At 34.5% G+C, this 19,198-nt stretch overlaps 1 protein-coding gene and 1 non-coding gene across 2 annotated transcripts in view; both read right to left on the bottom strand.

The window, feature by feature from the left end:
- Gucy1a2 (guanylate cyclase 1 soluble subunit alpha 2) overlaps window positions 1–19,198 on the bottom strand; it is a 265,455-nt gene that overhangs the window by 18,160 nt on the left and 228,097 nt on the right. Inside the window, exon 7 of the mRNA XM_076843807.2 lies at window positions 1,861–2,015. Within this exon, the coding sequence (XP_076699922.1) occupies window positions 1,861–2,015 (155 nt within the window). The remainder of the gene's footprint in view (window positions 1–1,860; window positions 2,016–19,198) is intronic.
- Window positions 570–673, bottom strand: LOC143393150 (U6 spliceosomal RNA). Its single transcript, XR_013090471.1, has one exon. It is a non-coding gene; the product is annotated as a U6 spliceosomal RNA (small nuclear RNA).

The raw sequence follows: 19,198 nt of genomic DNA, 5'->3' as shown, positions 1-19,198 counted from the left end.
AGATTGGCTTACTTCACTTAGCATGATATTCTCCAACTCCATCCATTTACCTGCAAATTCCATAATTTTATTCTCTTTTAAAATTGAGTAATATTCCATTGTGTATATATACCACAGTTTCTTTATCCATTCATCTATTGAAGGGCATCTAGGTTGGTTCCACAGTTTAGCTATTGTGAATTGAGCTGCAATAAACATTGATGTGGCTGTGCCACTAAAGTATGCTGATTTTAAGACATTTGGGTATAGATGGAGGAGTGGGATAGCTGGGGCAAAAGGAGGTTCCATTCCAAGTTTTCTAAGGAATCTCCATAGTGCTTTCCAGAGTGGTTGCATGAATTTGCAATACCACCAGCAATGTATGAGTGTACCTTTTTTGCCCTGCATCTTCACCAACACTTATTGCTACTTGTACTTTTTTAAAATTTTTAATTCTAATTTGTTATATATGACAGTGGGATGCATTACAATTCATATCACGCATATAGGGTGCATTTTTTCATATCTCTAGTTGTATACAAAGTATATTCACACAATTTGTGTCTTCATTCATGTACTTTGGACAACGAAAAAATATGGAATGCTTCACAAATTTGCATGTCATCCTTGCACAGGGGCCATGCTAATCTTCTCTGTATTATTCCAGTGCTTCCAAAGCGAGCGCTGTTGCTTGTATTCTTGATGATTGCCATTCTGACTGGAGTATGTTTTGTATTTTGTATTTTATTTAGAGACAGGATCATGTCAACATTGCTGAGGCTGGCTTTGAACTCTCAAACCTCCTGCCTCAGCCTCCCATGCCACTGGGATTCCAGGCATGTGCCACCATACCTGGATCTTTGGCCCTTTCTTTACATGTCATCTCTTTTTAAAAAGTGAAGTTTCCACAAAATATATACATCTACACTATTATCCAAATATGAAAAATAAGTATTAACACCATCATGGGAAATATTGTGATTATGGTAAGAAGATAAAAATGAAATGATTGGTTTAAGTTCCTTGCTCCATGAACTAGAGCACAAAGTACCATTATTGAGATCTCTACAAGAGAAGTTGGCCACTTATCTGAAATATGTCTCTATTGTTGAGCATTTATTCATTAATTCAATAAACATTTGTACTGTATTTCTATCTTGTGAGGATGTACAAATATGTAACAATGAATTACATTTTTTATTTATAATTATAATGCACCAATAAAAATACAAACAAACAAACAAATATTTGTAGAGTGCTTGTTATGTTCTATGCAATTTTTCCTAAGTCCTGGGTTATAATGATGATCCAAATCAACATGGTCTCTGCTTATATGGAGCTTAAATATAGTGAGGGAGAGGACATGAACCAGGCATAAAATAAGGATGATTTCAGGAGGCCAAATTGTGTAGTACTGTCAAAAATGACCTTTAAGATAAATACAGTTTAAGTTTTATTCTGAACTCAGTATATATCTTACTTCAGAGCTCTTATTTATTTATATTCATTATTCCAAAGAATGAAAACAAATGAGCTACCTTTCTTATCTTATCCCTTTGATTTTTATAAACATTGAGGAACATTTTAAAAACACTGGGATTTTACAAAAGTGTAATTCAGACCGTTAACATTTGCTCTCTTGTATTTTAAACAGATATACTGCAGAGAGACAGAGACTGTGGGGAATCACAAACCTATATTTACCTAAGTCAAGTCATATTTTCCATGCACTCTCTCAGGGTTCAAATAAAAGTCTGTGTCACAATTATTATCTTTTATACTGGGTGGAGAGTGATAAGATGAAGAAAAATTCTTCTCACAACAGGATATCAGCTCTAGTCAAAGTCAGGGGCCGGAGGACAGAGGGCAGAGAACACTTACTGGTAGGTTGTTGGGCTGACGTTGATACGCCGAGGATGACTTCCAGATTCGAATTTGCTTGCCAGAGTGACATTATTTCCAAACAGGCAATATCGTGGCATTCTCACCCCAACAACACCAGCCAGCACGGAGCCCGAGTGAATGCCTATCCTCATCTACAAGAAGCAAATGGAAAGAATGAGAAAGTTCAGAGACAGACTGGTTTCCATTTGACATGCAATTATTTTATCAAGTGTACTGCCGATTATTAAATGATTAAACTAGGAGCTCCTCAAAGATAGAAAGTGAGTCTTGGTCGTTTTTGTCAGCCTCACATCTGGACCATTATAGTGCTCTATGAACATGAATAATGTGAGATAAATGAATGAATGGATTAATTATATGAAAAATCATGTATACTTTGTTACATAAATCCTTTTAGTTACAGGTTAAATGAGGTTTCATTTGTACATGATATACTCTAATACACAAAAAGTATATTATCTCCATGTTCTCCCTGCAGTTACTTTCACATAAAACCCTACTGTTTCCCTTCATTGCATTAAAAATGACTGTAAGTTAAATATTTATGTTTAAATGTTTATATTCGTTTAAATGTTGGATTTTCCCATGAGAGAAGGGTATGTGTGTGTTTGTGTGCATATATACACAAAACACACACATAAATGTATACATATATATGTTTTTTTTTCCTCTTACTGCTGAATATTCAGTAGTTAGAATAATACCTAAAGCTAAGCAGGCACTCAAAAATTGATACATGTAAAATAAATTGTCTGAATTCCTCAAGATATTATTAAAATGGAGTTACAGAGAATTCAACCCTTTAGTTAGCCAAGGCATTGACTGAAATGATTAAGAGTAAATTAAGCACTGTATTCACTCTCTGAGAATCTGACAATGATTAGTCTCCTCCAGGCCTTGAAGGAACTCTGAATACACACTTGCTATGCCCTCAATGTGGTCACAGTGGTGAAGTTATATTGACATGGTCTGCACCCTAAGTGAATGGAGGCTGACCCTTAGAGGGAGAGGGAGGATATCTGACCTGGAGATGCCCACGAGGCTCGCAGACGCTCACTCCTTCACTATCATATCTCCCTTGCCACTACTGCTGTGAAGATTAAAAAGTCACTCTAGACCCACCCTTCTTATAGAACTGGATACTTTTACACATATTGATCTGTAATAAGACAGGTTGAAATGAAGGATCTAACTGCAACTCTCAATAACATCATATATTTTTAAAAAACTGACTATAAAATTTATTTGGAAATTCAATAGTGTAGGAAGAATCAAGAAACACTAAAGAAAGAGGAAAAAAGAGCACATGTCTTACCAGATATCAAGTCATTGTATAAACATAGGTAATTAGTGAATGAATATCATTGTATAGAAAAACAGACAATGGAATAGAAAACCCAGAAAGGCACCAATAGATGCGAGCCATATGAAATTTAAAAGTTAGCTTTTCAAATTACTGAGAAAACAATGGCCTTTCTAGAAAGCTCTAGATCAATTCTGTCTATGTATGGAAAAAACTTTCAATTAAAGAGCTTAGTGCAAAAGACATAAATTTACAGCCTTAAAAATAATTGTGTTAAGTAAGAAAAGGCTAATCTGCAGTATCAGTAAAATCTCAAAATACAAACATTTGAAAAAAATCATAACCTTTAATTTGTCTCTCAGTGTCAGTTTCCAGTGAGTGGTCTGCACTGTCAGCCAGGTCTGTTTCCTGAATTTGGGGACAAAGGTCCTTCACATTTTGTTTCTCCTTCATGTCTTTCCAGATATGAGGAGTTCCAACTCATGTATGTGGAAAGTTAGCAAAAGTCCAAGGCAAGTCTTGTGAATGATCATTTCAGGTGAGTTTTATTTCTGATGAGAAATCTGAAGTCATACTTAGCTTAATTACTTCATAAGTATACATATATACCTTTTTCTTCTGGTTGCTTTTAAGTGTTTCTTTTCTTGCTAGTTTTAAGTAGTTTGGTCATGATTTTTCTTAGTATTGTTTTCATTTTGTGTTAAGGTCTGTAAACAAGTCAGGATGGCACCTGGTATTTTTCCAGAGAAATATTAGAGTCTGTAAACAAGTCTGCATGGTGCCTGGCAAAATGCCAGAGGGAGTGGTTTGTGAAGAAACAAAAGCGAGCCATTAAGTGTGGAGATTCCTTATTGGTTGACTGCTGTATCTATTTTTTGACCCATCAGTGAATACATTTGGAGCATTCATGACAGGGGTTTCTCTTGTCATTTTTGGAAAAACTACAGGATGCTTAGACCAAAAAGACAACAAAGGAATAGATGGTAAGTGATTATCAAGTGAAACATTAGATTTACACATGATTATTGCCCAAGTATTTAACTCATTAGCTAACTCATCAATTTGATCCATAGTATATGGAGTAATAATTTTATTGGGAGAAATTCCAAATACTCCCTTAGCTGCTTTTATTCCTTTGAGTATTAATTGTCCTACAGCCTCAGGATATCTAGTAAGAATAGTGTTAGGAGAATAAGATAAATGTATCCACAATAATGGACCTTCTTGCCAAAATACTCCTGTAGGAATATTTTTTGTTGGTAGTACAATAAATAATAAAGGCAAAGTTATATCAATTCTATCCAAATGCATATTTTCCATATATGTTTCAATAATTTTTAATGCCTTTCTTGCTTCAGGCGTTAACATGCGGGGTGAATTTGGATCTGATGGACCTTTTAGAATATCAAATAAAGGTCCCAACTCTCCTGTTGGTATACCTAGATAAGGCCTTATCCAATTTATGTCTCCTAATAACTTTTGAAAGTCGTTAAGTGATTTGAGTTGATCTACTTGTATTTGAATTTTTGGTGGATGGACCATGGTTGAGGATAATAGAACTCCTAAATAATTAATTGGAAAATTTAATTGTACTTTATCTATTGCTATCTCTAGATTATAATTTCTTAATAAATTTGTAAGTGTGGCAAAACATTATAGCAATGTGTTTTTATCTTTGTGTGCCAACAATATATCATCCATATAGTGAAATATTTGTAGTCCAGGATTTTGATTTCTAAGTGACTGGATTGCTTTGTTAACATAAATTTGACACATAGTTGGGCTGTTAGCCATCCCTTGAGGGAGTACTTTCCATTCATATCTCTGATCAGGACCTTCATGATTCAGTGCAGGGATAGTAAATGCAAAACGTGGACTATCCTCAGGATGAATTGGAATTGAAAAAAAAACAATCTTTAATATCTATAGCTAAAACGTACCAGGTTTTTGGCAAAGCAGACAATTGAGGAATCCCTGATTGAGCAGGTCCCATAATAACCATCTCATTATTAATGGCTCTTAAATCTTGCAATAATCTCCATTTACCAGATTTCTTTTTAATGACAAAAATAGGAGTATTATAGGGAGACACGGAAGGTTGTATATGTCCCTCTGCTAATTGTTGTTTGACCAGGACATGGGCTGCTTGTATCTTTTCTTTAGTCAGGGGCCACTGAGGAACTCATACTGGTCTTTCTGATTTCCAAGTAATTTTTATTGCCTCAGTGACCCCTTCTGAAAACCCAGTCCATGTCTGTTTATTCCTTGATCTATTTGAATTGGTGCTGCTATACCTTGTTCTCCTAATCTTTTTTCTTTCCTGAAACCTTGTTTAGCGGGAAATGTTAAGGTCTGGAAAAATACCAGGTGCCATCCTGACTTGTTTACAGACCTTAACAATTTTGTTCCTAGTGCTTTGGGTTTGTTGCAATCATAGATCTACAGGTTTATATTTTTCCTTAAATTTAAAAGTTTTTAAGACATTATTTATTTTTTTTTATTTCTGTCTACTTCCTCCTCTCAGAGACTCTCATTACATTTACATTAGGATTCTTGAATTTTTTGCAAAGGTCATTGATAATCTGTTCATTTAGAATTATTTTCTATTTACTTTGGATTTCTATTGCTATGTCTTCAGGTTGACTAATCTTTCCTTTTGCAATGTCTAATCCCCTGGTTATCACATCCAGTGGGTTTTTTTCCATCTTAAGTACTATAATTTTTCTATTTAGAAATTAAATTTGAGATGGTTAAATTATATAAATAACCTTCAAGCATACAGAGTTAAAATAACTGTTTTAAGGCTCTTGTCTGCTAATTCTAACATCTGTTTCAGTTCTGTAGCTATCAGTTTTGATGGATTGATTTTTATCCTCATTATAAGTCATATTTTTAAGCTGTTCTTCATGCCTAGTAATTTTTGATTGGATGCCAGATATCATGAATTTGACCTTGTTGAGTGCTGGATATTTTTATATTCTTATAAATATTCTTGAGCTTTGTTCTGGGATGCAGTTAAGTTACTTAGAAACAGCTTGTTCCTTTCATGACTTGCTTTTAAGATTTGTTAGGCAAGTCTGGAGCAATGTTTCATGAAGGGACAATTATCCTTCATTACTAAGGCAAAAATCTGAATACTTTCCCCAATGTGGGAAATTTATGAACTTTTCCGGTCAGCCTGATACAGACAGTCTTTGTCTGGATTCCGCACCCTCCACCAAATCCTATGTGAGAATCAGATTATTTTTTCTTTGATCATTTTGGATGTTTTCTTCCCTTTCACCCCAGGGGCTTGGGTAGCTTCCTCACATTCATTCACTAGTCACCACTCTTCAGAATACATGAGAACCCCTGCAACATCTCTGGTGATCTTTGTTCAACTCTTGTGGTCTCTATGTGACCCATGGCCTTCTTGGGTTTTCCAAATGCTCAGCTCCATCTCTTCCACTCTAGGAATATGTTGGGTGCCTCCTGGTTTGCTCATCTCTAAACTATAGCTTGGAGGTCTCTCAAGGGAGGAAGCTAATACAATTATAAGACTCATTATACGTGTTTCCTAACTGTCTACAATCACTGTCTTCCATTATCTAGTATCCACTGTCATGTAAACTGTTCTTTTGTATTTTTTTCAGATCTTTAATTGTATAAGGTGGGAGTATAAATCCAGTCCTTGTACTCCATACTGGCTAGAAGCAGAAGTGAGGCTTTTTTTTTTTTTTTTTTTTTTAAGAAAACAAACTATCTGAATAATACAGGCCTATTTTATTTTTGTTGAGAGATCACCTATTTGTATTTAAAGGCAAAAATGTCAAATGGCAATATTCCTCTTAAACACATATAAAGCAGCATTCTTGAAAATTAACAACACACTGTGTAATATGTCTTAAACTACTTCTTTTTTTTTTGGTACCAGGGTTGAGCTGAGGAGCACTCAGCCACTGAGCCAATCCCCAGCACTATTTTTGTATTTTATTTAGAGACAGGGTCTCACTGAATTGCTTAGCACCTCACCATTGCTGAGGTGGACTTTGAACTCCTGATCTTCCTGTCTGAGCCTCCCGAGCTGCTGGGATTACAGGCATGCGCCATCATCTTAAAATTCTTTAGGTTTTTGTGTACTTTCACAAAGCCTATCTCTGTTGTTGCTGTATGTGATATAGGATTGCCTAAACAACATCCAGACCTCAGATGCTAAGCCTTTGATCACTGCCATGATCATTTTATACAGGAGACAGCAGGAGCGAATGAATCTCACACTGTCAAATCTGATAACATCTTTATTCTGTGCTTTCTGTTTGAAAGACTCTACACCCCACATAACTATGTAGAAGGATTATATAGTTCTACTTCTGCCTCCTTTAAAAAGACTTGAGACATTTTTTTAAATGTATCAGAATCAAAATTATACCCTGAAAATGGTGATGATAAAAATCCAGATATTCTTGAGGTGGGAGTGGAGGGAGGAATTGCCATTAAAAAACATCCCTTAGGAGGCCATATACAAGGTGCAGCCGCAAAAGGGTCAGAGTCATTTTCACCACCACCTTCGCCCTACAATGGAAAAGAACTCAGAGAATAATTTATCTGGGAAGTAAGAAGATACTGCTGGAAAGTTACAAGCTGAATCATCAGAATCCATCTTCTTTTGCATTTCTTTTGATAACTTATTGAGATTTCCCAGGAATTGTGGCCTATATAAGGAAACTGCTGATTACCCCATTCAGAATGTGCCAAGAACATCTAGCAGTTAGACAAAATAGAGGGTACATTTAACTATCAATGAGGGGTTTAGATTCATTTTGGCAAAATTTAACTTTATTTAAATGGGTTAACCAGGCAGTAGCATTTGCATCCGTCTGGTCAGTATGCCTTAGCTAAAGAAAAGTGCTTGGCACTAAACTGATGACTCTCAACCGGGGCCTTTTGTGCCTATCATTGGACATTTGGCAATGTCTGGAGACATTTCCAGTTTTTGCAACTGGGAAGGGGAGATGCTACTGGCATCTATTTGGTAGAACTAGATATTTCTAGGATAGCTTCCTGTCCCCAGTAATCTTTCAGCCTGAAACACCAATAATGCCAAGACTGAGAAACTCTGCATTAAATACACCCCTGGCTATCTAAACCTGCTAAACAAGGATATAAATGTTTTAATCAGATTAAAGCCTTGAGGAAGCACAGTAGACTTCATATTGAAGACAGAGTTCATGAAGAAAATGTTTGTCTTAGAAGTTTACTGTAAAATCTAATAACTTTAGGGTACACCCAAGATTAGGATATATTAATCTCTGATGTCTTCAGTGTGTGATACAATGCAAAATTCTGAGACAAATCAAAGTCTTCAATTTCTAATAGATTCAGTTATCCACACAGTATTCTTCTTATTATTTGTCAACTGGAGCTCATAAACATCTGCATTTTTAGAAAACACAGCTCCTACAACTTGAAAATAGAAGACTTGTGACAGTACAAACTCAGCTAGCCAAAATCTCTCCCTAGTTTAGTAAAGAAGGAATGATTAGGTTGAAAGGGCAGCACAAATCCATTAGTCTAGATCTCTTGTTTTCCAAATAAACCAAGTCCAGAATGGCAAAATGAAAAGATCAAATTAGTATCAGGGCCAGTTCTAGGCCTTAGGTCACCCAGCCCTTGAGTACAGTGTACTATGAAAAGTGCCCAAATTCAAGTAACGCCTGAGACTGTTTCTACAGGCCCATCAGATTTAGTCAGACAATTTTTGAGAATCAGTTTAATCCAACTTTCTTACTGTATCTACAGAAAAAGACTATCACTTTTCAATTAAAACTCAGAAAAAATAAGTTATACATTAAATCCTTCCAATCCTTCTCCATATTATTGTTTATATTTTTCCACCCTAAATCTTTCCTGACTGGCCTACTCACCACATACTCCAAAAATGCCTGATGTATTCATGCCCCTGAGCTTTTACTCCAACTAAATGCCTCTTTATCCTTTCTCCTCCTTCTTTCCCTCCTCCTTTTCTTCGTCCTTCCTTCTTTTCTTTCTTTTTTTCTTTCCTTCTTTCTTTTTTTGTTAATCTGATGTATTTCCAAGGAGAGATTCTTAAAACAGAAACTTATTTTAAGTAGTAAAGAAATAAAATTTTGGTTTATTTCAACAGAAGAGGAAACCAAGAGAAATAAATGATAGCTATTGCTAGGAAGCACAGACATCAATACCAATTAATTATTTTAAAAGATTTTATTTAATTTATAAATTTAATACTAATTTTGAACATTAGTTTTTACATTTAAAAATGAAGAATTAGAGAAATTTTTATTGGTTCATAATAGTTGTACCATAACATTAGGATTCATTTTGACAAAATTATAAATGCATGGTATATGATTTGCTCCAATTTAGTCCCCAGTACTTCCCCTTCTCCCTCCCCTTGTTCCTACCTTCTACCCTAGTGATATATACATATATATGTGTGTGTGTGTGTGTGTGTGTGTGTGTGTGTGTATATATATATATATATATAATATATAAAATTAGGGTACACCCAAGGTTAGGATATATTATATATATATCAGACAAATATATATATATATGTTTAAAAAATATATATATTAAATTAGCGTCAAATTCTTCTGAAAGTCATTCAAAACTGAATCGCAGACTCTGTACTAAGTGTTCAAGTTATAGGGTAAACAAAAGAGTTTTCATATGTTGTTTTGGAGATTTCATTTGAGATTAAAAAATAGCTAAATAAAATCATGATAAATGCTAAAAAGTTAATGTATGAAAGAGGGCAAGACATAAGGAACATAAGGAATAGGGGAGCAGGACTGACCAAGTCTGGAGAATCAGTGAAGACTCTTTCAAGTGAGTCCCCTTAGACCTCAATGCTCAAGAAGAAATGGCCTTGGTAGTAGGGAGGAGTGGCCAGCTGTGGCCAGAGGTAAGGGCGGAGAACATCCAGCTAGAGTGAAAATAATATGCAAAACCCCTAATGACTAAAGGGCTTTGATTCATTTCAGGGACTAAAAGAAGGCCAGGAAAGGTGACTGCTGCTTAAGGAAAAGAGAAAATCAGAACATGAGGCTAAGGGAATATGCCCAGCAGATCACACAGAACAAGACTTCTCAGTCCTGGCACGACCCAGGCCTTGGGTTAGAATTCCTTTTCATGGAGGCCATTGTGTGTCGTAGGATGCTTAGTGTTGCTGGCCTTTATCCACTAGATGCAAGTTGTAGACAAAAGGCAGAAATTGTATTTGGTGTTCTATTGAATAACTGAAAGGGTACAGACATTGTTTTAATCCTGAATCTATTCTCTACTGAATGGTAGAAGACATTCTGCAGCACTGAGATTTTCTTTAGGCAATTCAGTTTCTCCTGTTCACAGACTTGCAGATTTTATGGGACTGACTTCACTTCCAGGTGCAGAAGTAGGTCCAAACTTGGCAAAGGTGTAACAGTTTCCTGTGTTAGCAATTAATTGAAGAAAGGATAAATGGTCCTATGGAAGCCATGAGTGACTCACACTCAGGAATCATGAGAGCTGTAAGAAACCCTCTTTCCTCCCATAAAACATGTACATGTATATGAATGGTGGCAGTGCTCCAGTGAACAGCTAGGGCTAATTTGACACCATGGTTGGGGTTGGGGTTTGGGAACATTGGAATGTAGGGGATAGATATGTGGAATCTGAAGATGAAGCCAATTCAGGAATGCAAACCAAAGAGAACAAAAGAGAAGCCAAATTCACGGCACTATCAATTTTTTTCAGCTATATCTAGCCTCATGTATAGGTGCAGTGACATCTTGCACCTAAGTTAACCATATCTACTTCTGCATTTGAGTCAATGCATTCCTTTAATTGCTTAAGGAAGTTTGTTGACTCTATCACTTGCAAAAGGAAGACTTTTAAATGATACAGTAGGTTTATGAATTTAAGCAGGCTTAACTAACCTCTGAGAAATTTTCATTCATAAAATGGTAATGATAACACACATATGAAAATAGGTCTCAATTCTTCGCTTGGTGGAACTTAAGATTTAAGGAGCACTCTTGTAAGTGATTATTTGATCTTCTGCCACACTTTCAGTCTTTTCAAGAGACAAAGAGAAAAGGTAACAGAAAGGAGAGAAGGGCAATTCTTTCCCACTCCCCACTACCCGCTAAAGGAAAGTAGCAAAAGTTAAGAAAGAGTTGTCAAAGGATATTACATTTACGTTAGGCATTAAAATGCTGGAATTTTCTTACACTATTTTCCCCGAATCTAGAATGCTCTTTTCTCTTCTCTCTCAGGCAAAATGATGGAATTTTGAAGGTGGAGAAAATGGCAGAACTGGAGATTGAATGGGTGTGGGAAGTGGTCAGAAAGGAAATGGAAAGAGAACTACATGAAATAAACAAACAAAAAAAATCAAAGTTTGAATTTTTAAAAAATAATAATTATGAACACACCCTTTGATGAAACTGTTAGAAGAGCCAGCCCAAAGAGACAAACTATAGGTCCGGAGCAGACATTCAACAAAATATTGGCCTCCTTCCCACACTTTCTGGTGCCCACTGCATGGCTCATGGTGAGGACACTGCACTCCCACTTAAAATCCAGTGAGTAGAATTTAGGAATATTCCAGTCAAACTGTTATCATGATTAACATATCAGCTCACAAGTTAATAAATAACAAATATCAATTTACCTTGAAACAACTGTTGGAGTAAAAAAAAAAAAAAAAAGTCAAAAAAGAAGATTTACAATAGAAAAGTTTTCTAGTAGAAAAAGCCAGTTAGCTGTTAACTTACATTTACATTTAAGCATTAGGATTTATGAGATGAAGATTTTAAGCTTTTGCTGGGCATGGTGGCACACACCTGTAATTCTAGCGGCTCGGGAGGCTGAGACAGGAGGATCACAGGTTCAAAGCCAGCCTCAGCAAGAGTGAGGTGTTAAGCAAGTCAGTGAGACCCTGTCTCTAAATAAAATGCAAAACAGGGATGGGGATGTGGTTCAGTGATTGAGCGTTCCTGAGTTCAAACCCGCCCCCCTCAAAAAAAAAAAAAAGATTTTTAAGCTTTTGAAAAATATTTACCTGTTTAAATAGAAAGGAGCTTAAAATCATCATTTACATTGGCAGGCAAAAATGAGGAAAATGATTATTGCACTCTTTTACTGGTACTACTAACTTGTACCAATAAAAGGAGATGCATAAAAATTTTCCCATTTTTGTCATGTTCTCTTATGGATAATTACTAGCTCCCCCATAATAGTCAATTCATATTTTAAATTCTAATTTCAAAATCTTGAGATTTCTTAGGAAGCACGCAATCAACTCTCAAATTCTGTTGGCTTTACAATTTCTTCTGCTTGTTTCCCAGAAGTGCAAGGGAACAGGGAGAAATGATCTCTGTGGCTATGTGGCATTTCTCCTTTTATCAGGGCACTCAGCCTCCAGTCTGATGGTGTAAAAATGTCACATTCTCTAGTAATACATTTGGACAAACAGCACTTTGGGCAAAATAGCTTACTGTGTTTATTCTGAATGTTACAGAAGTACCATTCATAGATAAATTTCACTTTACAAAAAATATTTTAACCAAATAATTATTCTCATCACTGGTATGGTGACATAATTTAAGAATAAAATAAGACCCACTGCATAAGAAAAGTAATTACTATATAGTGATTTATAAGACAAATTATGTTGAAATTTTAAATAATTAGTACTTTGAAGTTGGGGAAGAAGGTAAGTTTGTAATCTTATTTATGGTTTTTGATGAGGTAGGATAGAATCCTACAAAAGGATTATTAGAAAAGCATGCTTAGAATCACATAGCTGATGGCATTGAATAAAATATCACAGGTAGCTACAAGGAGATAGCAATTTGGCTCAGTGTCACCACTGCCTTCTCACAGGAGTATCACCAATGTGCATGATATTATTATTGAACAAGAGATTTAAAATACAACTTTGAGTATTATTATTATTTAGCTTTACAAGCTGAATCTGAAATTTACATTTGTGCAGAAAAAAACATTTGTTTAAAGTAAAAGCTGATTTTAAGGCAACTGAAGTACTTGGATTAAACATGCATACATTGATCAATAAGCAAATAAAATTTAGTGGTTGAAAAAATATCATTTTGTGCTAGAAATACATATGGTTGATTCATCATTTAACAACATAGTGCCATATTTAAATGCATATGAACTGATAAGTATAATAAAAATTTTAAAGATGGTGAAGATATTTAAGGAATAAAAAATGAATCTATTTCTTATCAACATTTGTTTTTCATTCTGATATGTGGGAAGAAATTAGAAACCCTTTTCTGACATCTAATATTTGTCTATTTAACCAATGACACTAAGGAAGCAATCTACTAATCACATCTGTAATATTAATCAAATCATTCTGTGATATTTTACTTAGTCTACTAAATGCATCTTTACTGTATAATTGCCCAGATTAAAGTCCACCTCTTATTAATATCATAAAAGCATTCCTGGTTAGTGGCTTCTCTTTAAACACACAAAAGTCTGTTAATTGCTAACACTTCAAAGCTCTTACTAGTTTCTATTTTTGAGACTATCACTGAAAAAAATATTGCTACTGGCCAACCAATTCACTATTAACTGAAGGAAGTAATTTTCTGTTCAAATGTAGCTCTTAACAGAATCAGGAACAAAATCTTTAGTACAAAAGTAATTTAATAGCAGTATGGATCAAAAAAATGATTGATTTTTTTTAAGTATGTAGAAAGAGACTCCTCTGAAAAGGGGTAAAGGACTTAGAAAATAATTCTGAAAATATCAAATGTGTGCTTAACAATTTGCCAATTTATTCATCTAAATTTTCTATCAAAATATGCATTTTTCAAGCTGGGCACTATGGCACACATGTGTAATCTCAGATACTCAAGAAGCTGAGGAAGGAGGATCACAAGTTTAAGACTGGTCTAGATAATTCAGTGAGACCCAGTGTCAAAAATACAATTTAAAATGAAGGGCTAGGGATGTAATTCAGCAGTAGAGTACTTGCCTGGCATGTGTAAGGGCCTTTATTCAAACCTCAGCATCAAGGAAAAAAATATATGTGTGTGTATATATATATATATATATATTTATCTATTTCCCTGTGAGTGCAGGTGTGTGTGTGTGTGTGTGTGTGTGTGTGTGTATGCGTGCGTGCACGCGTGCAGAGAGAAAAAAAGAAAAAGAGAGGACAAAAATATATATATCTTATCCTCAAAAATTAAGGACCAATGTCAACCAACAGAATGATTTTATTTTCAACAGAACATATTACTCGATTTAGCCATTTTAAATGGTAATCTGTACATCACATATTATAATGATGCCCCTACTTACTGTTAAGTAATTGAATTGCTTAAGGGAAAACATAGTCCATTTGACTTCACAAAAGTTCTACTTCTCAGGACAAAACAATGCATTTGATAGAAAGGAAAGGAAAAATATAATGATGAGTATGTTAAACACTAATTGTTATTATCCTTTATTGTAACCATAGCTTCTTATTTTGTACTACAAGAATAAAGAGAACAGGCTAAATGTAAAAGTAAGAAACAAAATTAAACCCCCAAGTTTAATTGGAATGTAGAACCTCAGTTGCATATTAGAATCAACTGGATATTGGTCTAAAGTTTTCTTTCCTTGATGTGTCTTTGTTTGGTTTTGGTATCAGGGTGATATTAGCTTCATAGAATGAGCTTGGAAGGGCTCCCTCCTTTTCTATTTCATGCAGTAATTTAGGAGTATTGTTATAAGTTCTTTGAAGGGCTCATAGAACTCGGATGACAATCCATTTTGGTCCTGGGCTTTTCTATGTTAGGCTTCTGATGGAGTCTTCAATTTCATTGCTTGAAATTGATCTGTTTAAATTTTCTATGTCTCTTGATTCAATTCAGGTAGGCCACATATCTCTAGAAGTTTGTTGATGTCTTTGAGATTTTCTATTTTATTGGAGTGTAGATTTTTAAAGTAGCTTCTGATTATCATCTGCATTTCAATGATGTTTGTGGAGAGATTTACTTATTCATCATGAGTTTCAGTAATTTGGGTTTTCTCTTTTTCTTTGTTTCTCTTTTCCTTCATTTGACTAAGGGCTTACCAATTTTGTTTATTTTGGCTGGGTAGCAACCGAGGCACAATTATACAGCATTTTATATAGTCTCTTAAGCCTGGGGGCAGTGGAACTCTGAAGGGAACCTTTCCTATCAGGGTATTGGTCATTACCGGGAAGTTTTCTGGTTCATGTACCTTATTCCACAGCTGTGGAAATGCACAGCCAATGAGGATTAGACCCCAAATGCAAACATAATTTTTATGGATTCTAATCAATTGGTCTTTCTATCATAATATCTTCCCAATTATATTTCTTTACCCTTTTTTTCATTATTAGAGGTGAGAATCAAAACAATAACTAATGTTGATAAAAGCCAGCATAAAATTGCTTAAAAGTACATTGAATTATCAAAGGAAATAATGCTTTCTAAACACAAGAGAAAGTGGTTTCTGAATAGGTAAATTGTATTAAGATTTTGTATAATAACAGAGAACTATAATAAAATTAAAAAAACATACATCAAACATAAATCAACTGTCATAACCTAACCTAAGGAGACATGGCCCACTACATGCAATATGGTATCCTAGAAGGGATCTTAAAATATAAAAAGGATGTTGACTAAAAATTAAAGAAATCTGAATAAACAATAACTGTCTTTGGTTAACAATAATGTATCAATTGGCTCATTTATTGCAGTAATTTTACCATGCTTCTATTTGGGTGAAACTGGATATGAGGGGGGCATTTGGGGACTTTTTGCACTAACTTTGCAATTATTATGAAAACTTAAAACTATTCTAAAATAAAAAGGTCTTTAGAAATGTAATCATGCCTGCCAATCAAAGGACATATTCAAAAATGTCTCATATCATTAAAATGTTTCTTATTTTCAAATTCAGACAATAACAGCTAAACCAAGGGATGTGACATGGAATAAAAAGGGTTGACCATGATAATAAATGCATTAATTTACAAACATTTAAGATAAATTAACTAATCAACCAATCAAAAGGCAATAACAACCCTAATTCCTTTATTAGTGTACATAACCTAATCCTCAATTTTACAAATTTTGTTACCAACATTTTTTGCTCTTGGGCATTAGATGGCGCTCATGCTCACTTTACTGAGCAGATTGGCTCATTACTATCAGCAATAGGTCTCTCAACTGGAGATATGCTGGAAGATTTGACTCCATAGTACTTTCAGGGGTAAGTTGTGAAAACAAAATCAACCCCATAATAAGGCTAGAAAAGCTTGAGTTGGGTGGCAGAATTCAAACAATAAAACTGGTTGTTAAGAAACCCCTAAGCACAAATCACAAATCTCAAGTGGAGATCTTTAGGACACCCTCAGATCCACTGAAGCTATGTTCTATATGGTGAGTCCACAGTATCTGTTGGAGTGCATAGACCACCCAAATTTTGAGAACCTTTGCTGTAAGATTCCTTTAAGTTCTAATCATTTATGTATCATCAACACCTACCAGTGGATTTTACATTTAGTAGACAATATTAAAATATTTGTTGACTGAATGAAGAAATGACTTATTGAGGATAATGAATGAAAAGAATTTCTACACTAGGTACAAATGTCACTCTGTCTCTTCTCTAAATGTTATTTTTTAACATTCAAGCCATTATATTCTCATTTGTCTTTGTGTCCTTTACAAACTAAGAATGAGAAGAACACTTTTACAAGATATTTGAACCAATGCATTATACTCAATCCTATTTTTGATTGCCACATTATTCCAATAAATTATAAAGGAAGCTGCTACTAGACCAAATTATGTTTAGATCCTCCCAAATAGGGCTAACAATTAGAAAAAAAAAACATAATTAATAACCATGAAGAGAAAACAAGTACAGGGCTAAAATAACTACTCAAAATGCAATTTTGTTTTTTTTTTAGTGCTGCTTCAATGAGTTCATGGACTAGAATCAGTCACTTGATTTAACTAGGGTTTTTTGTTTTTTTTAACCTCGGATTTATGAAAAAGCTTTCTCAAGTTTTAAATGAATTTGTAGCACTTATTTGTGATTCGTAAATCATTGATCCTATCAGAAAAATAAAAGAAAAAAATTAACAGAAAACTTTTTCCCTCAATAGAGCACTTGCTGAATGAAGAACCCAGAGTCATCATCAGAGACCAAATTCTGTGTGTGTGTGTGTGTGTGTGTGTGTATGTGTTGCACATAATGTCAAGTGTAAGGATTCCTTCTGCACCTAGAACTCCAGAGCTGCTAGAACTGAGTTGTTTTTTGTTGACCCCATTCCCTGAAATTCAGAATAAGGAATCTATACTTTTAGCCAAATCAATCTCTTTGTTAATAAATACATTTCTCAATGTTGTTTAGGTATAAATAATAAGTTCCTTTATCTTGCTCAAGCCAGAGGAATTTCTTGCTTTTGTGTATTTTTGCTTGTTTGTTTTGTTTTTTGTTTTGGTGCTGGGGATGGAACTCAGGGCCCCACAAATGCTAGGTAAGTAGTCTACCACTGAGCTATATCCCCAATCCCTCTCTTGGTCTTGAGTCATGCTTCATTCATCTTTGGTTATCAGGGCCCTACAGCCTTCACATTCTGAGGAGTCCTTGCTCAAATCGTGTTTTAAGACTTGTGATTTTAGCCTTTATTTGGAAAACCAAAGTTTTAGTTCTGATTACATAGCATACTACCTGCCTTAAATGAGTCATTGATACTTTTTGAGCTTTCATTTCTCCATTTATAAAATAGTAATAATAGAGCTAATCTCACAGTATAATTGTGAGGATAAGTAATTATTTTCATTGTTATCCCCAGCACTCTATTGCATACTTATAAGGTGTCACACTTTGGGATAAGTCCATACATAAATCATCTCATTGAATTCCATTATCTCATTTAATAATTTATCTGGCACTAAAGTTGTTCTCCTGTGCCTTGAGATACACTGACTCCAAGTATAGAGGGAAGGTTATATGGATTATGCTTATTAAAAGAAGCTTCCAACAATTGATGTTATTACTTTTTATGAGTACCACTTTTCACAATAGAAATTTAATTACACTATGAATTTATGCTTTACAAGGATTGCAGATCTAATTATTTAGGAAATCTTTCATTTTGGTAGAGAACTATTCATATTCTCCAATATCTACCTACCTTCTTATTGATATTAGCCATTAAAATTCTAACCCTATATATAGGATAATATGTTTCTTAAAAGTATCATAAATATTTTACATACATTGATTTTAAAAATACATTTTTGAAAGTTGCTTTAATTAGGTAAAGGTGGGTGTTATCAAACAAAAATCAAGTCATGGAAGAATATCACTTTAAAGTGCAAAATAATACATTTCAATATGTACTTACATTTTGCCACAATGTTAATAAAGAGAATCATCCTATTGATATGAATTAATAATATTTCAGTGTATTTTGAACCAAATAGAAATTTTAAAACATTATTTTATGAGCTTAAAGTTACTCAGTGACAGACATTTATGTGTTTAATTAAATACCTGAATCTCCAGTGACTACCACAGTGACAGCAGCAGACCATAGTTTTCTTTCCCTTTTGCCTTTAATATATGTTTGCATGGACTGGAGTACACTCAGGGGTTAGAGGTAGCCTTTATATAGAGGATTTTAGGCAGTATAATTTCTTTTTATTTTTTCCAATGGGGAAGTAGGAGCAGTCATAGATGGCAAGCATTATAAGGGCTTTGATGTGTTTCTGGAAGCATTATCAAGATAATGAAATTTTCATGCCTGTCTTGTTTGGGTGATAACCCGATCTTCTTCACAGTGCCTGGCCTGTGAAAGCTGTCCCATAAACATATATGTACTAGGTATGTCAGTGAAACTTAAGTAGTACACTGACAAATTTCTGTTTTAAAATATTAAATGTGCTACAGAATGGACAATGACCTTAGACTTGGGGTCAGGCAATAAAGAACAGG

The sequence above is a fragment of the Callospermophilus lateralis genome, chromosome 2, assembly GCF_048772815.1.
Source record: "Callospermophilus lateralis isolate mCalLat2 chromosome 2, mCalLat2.hap1, whole genome shotgun sequence".
In the NCBI taxonomy this organism is placed as follows: domain Eukaryota; kingdom Metazoa; phylum Chordata; class Mammalia; order Rodentia; family Sciuridae; genus Callospermophilus; species Callospermophilus lateralis.
Note: the sequence above shows the minus strand (reverse complement) of the source record. Positions and strands in the feature narration are given on the sequence as shown.